This window comes from Myotis davidii, unplaced genomic scaffold, assembly GCF_000327345.1.
Source record: "Myotis davidii unplaced genomic scaffold, ASM32734v1 scaffold1015, whole genome shotgun sequence".
Taxonomy (NCBI): domain Eukaryota; kingdom Metazoa; phylum Chordata; class Mammalia; order Chiroptera; family Vespertilionidae; genus Myotis; species Myotis davidii.
The window spans coordinates 98,173-99,761 of record NW_006286319.1 but is presented as its reverse complement, the minus strand read 5'-3'; the positions used below and the strand labels follow the sequence as shown (position 1 = coordinate 99,761).

At 42.6% G+C, this 1,589-nt stretch overlaps 1 protein-coding gene across 1 annotated transcript in view; it reads right to left on the bottom strand.

Annotated features, from left to right (window-relative positions):
- The window catches only part of NKAP (NFKB activating protein), a 28,912-nt gene that overhangs the window by 10,934 nt on the left and 16,389 nt on the right, over positions 1-1,589 (bottom strand). Inside the window, exons 3-4 of the mRNA XM_006757937.2 lie at positions 431-501; positions 124-264 (exon numbers count right to left, since the gene is read on the bottom strand). Of these exons, the coding sequence (XP_006758000.1) occupies positions 124-264; positions 431-501 (212 nt within the window). The remainder of the gene's footprint in view (positions 1-123; positions 265-430; positions 502-1,589) is intronic.

Below are 1,589 nucleotides of genomic sequence, written 5' to 3'. Positions count from 1 at the left end.
CACTAAGTGTTAAAAAAAACTCTTGATTATTATTATTGTTTTAAGAACCTACTTCTGATATAAACTTTAAGAAGTAAAAGTAGTTTTGAAGTGAGGCTTGCAGAATGATGTTGACTTTCTTACCACTGGAGCCTGTTTCAGAATCAGAGTCACTGTCACTATCGTCAGAATACTTCTTGTGTTTTCTTTTGGATGATTTTTTCTTTCTCCTTTTCTTGGACCTTGCTTTTGAATGACTAGACTTCTTCCTCTTCTTCTTTTCTTCTACATAAAATACAAATAAAAACTAACTTCTAAAGAAGTATTTCTGAATATCAATTTTACTGTATTTGAAATACTGAAAAGGAATGTAAGTAAAGCCTAATGTTCAACTATTTATAAACTTATTTTTAAACTTCTAAATAAAAAAGCTCTGCATTTAAAATAATACCTTCTGAAGTAGAAGCTGAAGTGGTGCTTTTCTTTGGCTCTTCATCCTCTACTGGTGTATGTTCATCAGAGCTGAATTTAAAGAAGATAGTTATAAGAATCAGAAAACTGGTGGGCCAGTCAAGATGATGGAACAGGTAAACATGGTACTTGGAACTTCCTACAACCACATCAAAATTACAACTAAACTACAGAACCACCATCATTCAGAACCACCTGAAATCTAGCTGAACAGAAGTCCTACAACTAAAAGTACACAGAAGAAGCCGCATCGAGACTGGTAGGAGAGGCAGAGACACTAAATGGGCTAGTCCAGTGGTTGGCAAACTCAGCAGAACCAAATATCAACAGTACGACTGAAATTTCTTTTGAGAGCCAAATTTTTTAAACTTAAACTATATAGGTAGGTACATTGTTATTAAATTAATTAGGGTACTCCTAAGTCTTAGGAAGAGCCATACTCAAGGGGCCAAAGAGCCACGTGTGGCCTGAGAGCCGCAGTTTGCCGACCACGGGGCTAGTCCCACACCCACGTGTGGCAGTTAAAAATTGGGAGGGATACCTTGGCTGCAGAGTTCCCCCCTGAGGAGCGAGGGGTCCAGTCCCACACCAAACCCCCAAACCCAGGGTTCCAGTGCCAGGAAGAAAAGGTACCATAACTCCTGGCTGTCAAAGCAAGCAGGGGTTGTCGCTGAGTGAGAGAAAGGGTGCTGAAGACCCAGGGGTTCCTCTTAAAGGGCCTACAAATGGGCTTACTCAGACGCACTCACTCAGAGGTTCACACTGGGGCAGCAGCTCAAAAGGCATCAGGGATATATGGGGAGAAAATAAATTCTCTGGCATCAGGGCAAGGGCTGGAACTTCCTACAACCACAGCTTTCTCCCAGACAGAAGTGGTGGCAGAGGCCATTGTTCCCTTGCTGAAATCTTGCCACACAGAGCCAGCAAGTGGGTGCCATATCTGAGTCTCCATCAAGCTAACAATGTTTGCTCTGTCCTGGTGATTCCTTGAGACCCCACCCTTCCCAACTTTCAGGCCCACCAAAGCCTTTTCCAGTGGCTTTGCTTTCTTGCCTCATGCTTTGGACTTTCCTAAAATATCTCAAACAAGTAGCACTGGCCTCACTCTGGCCCATCCCTCTCAGTAAATAGCCCCAGGC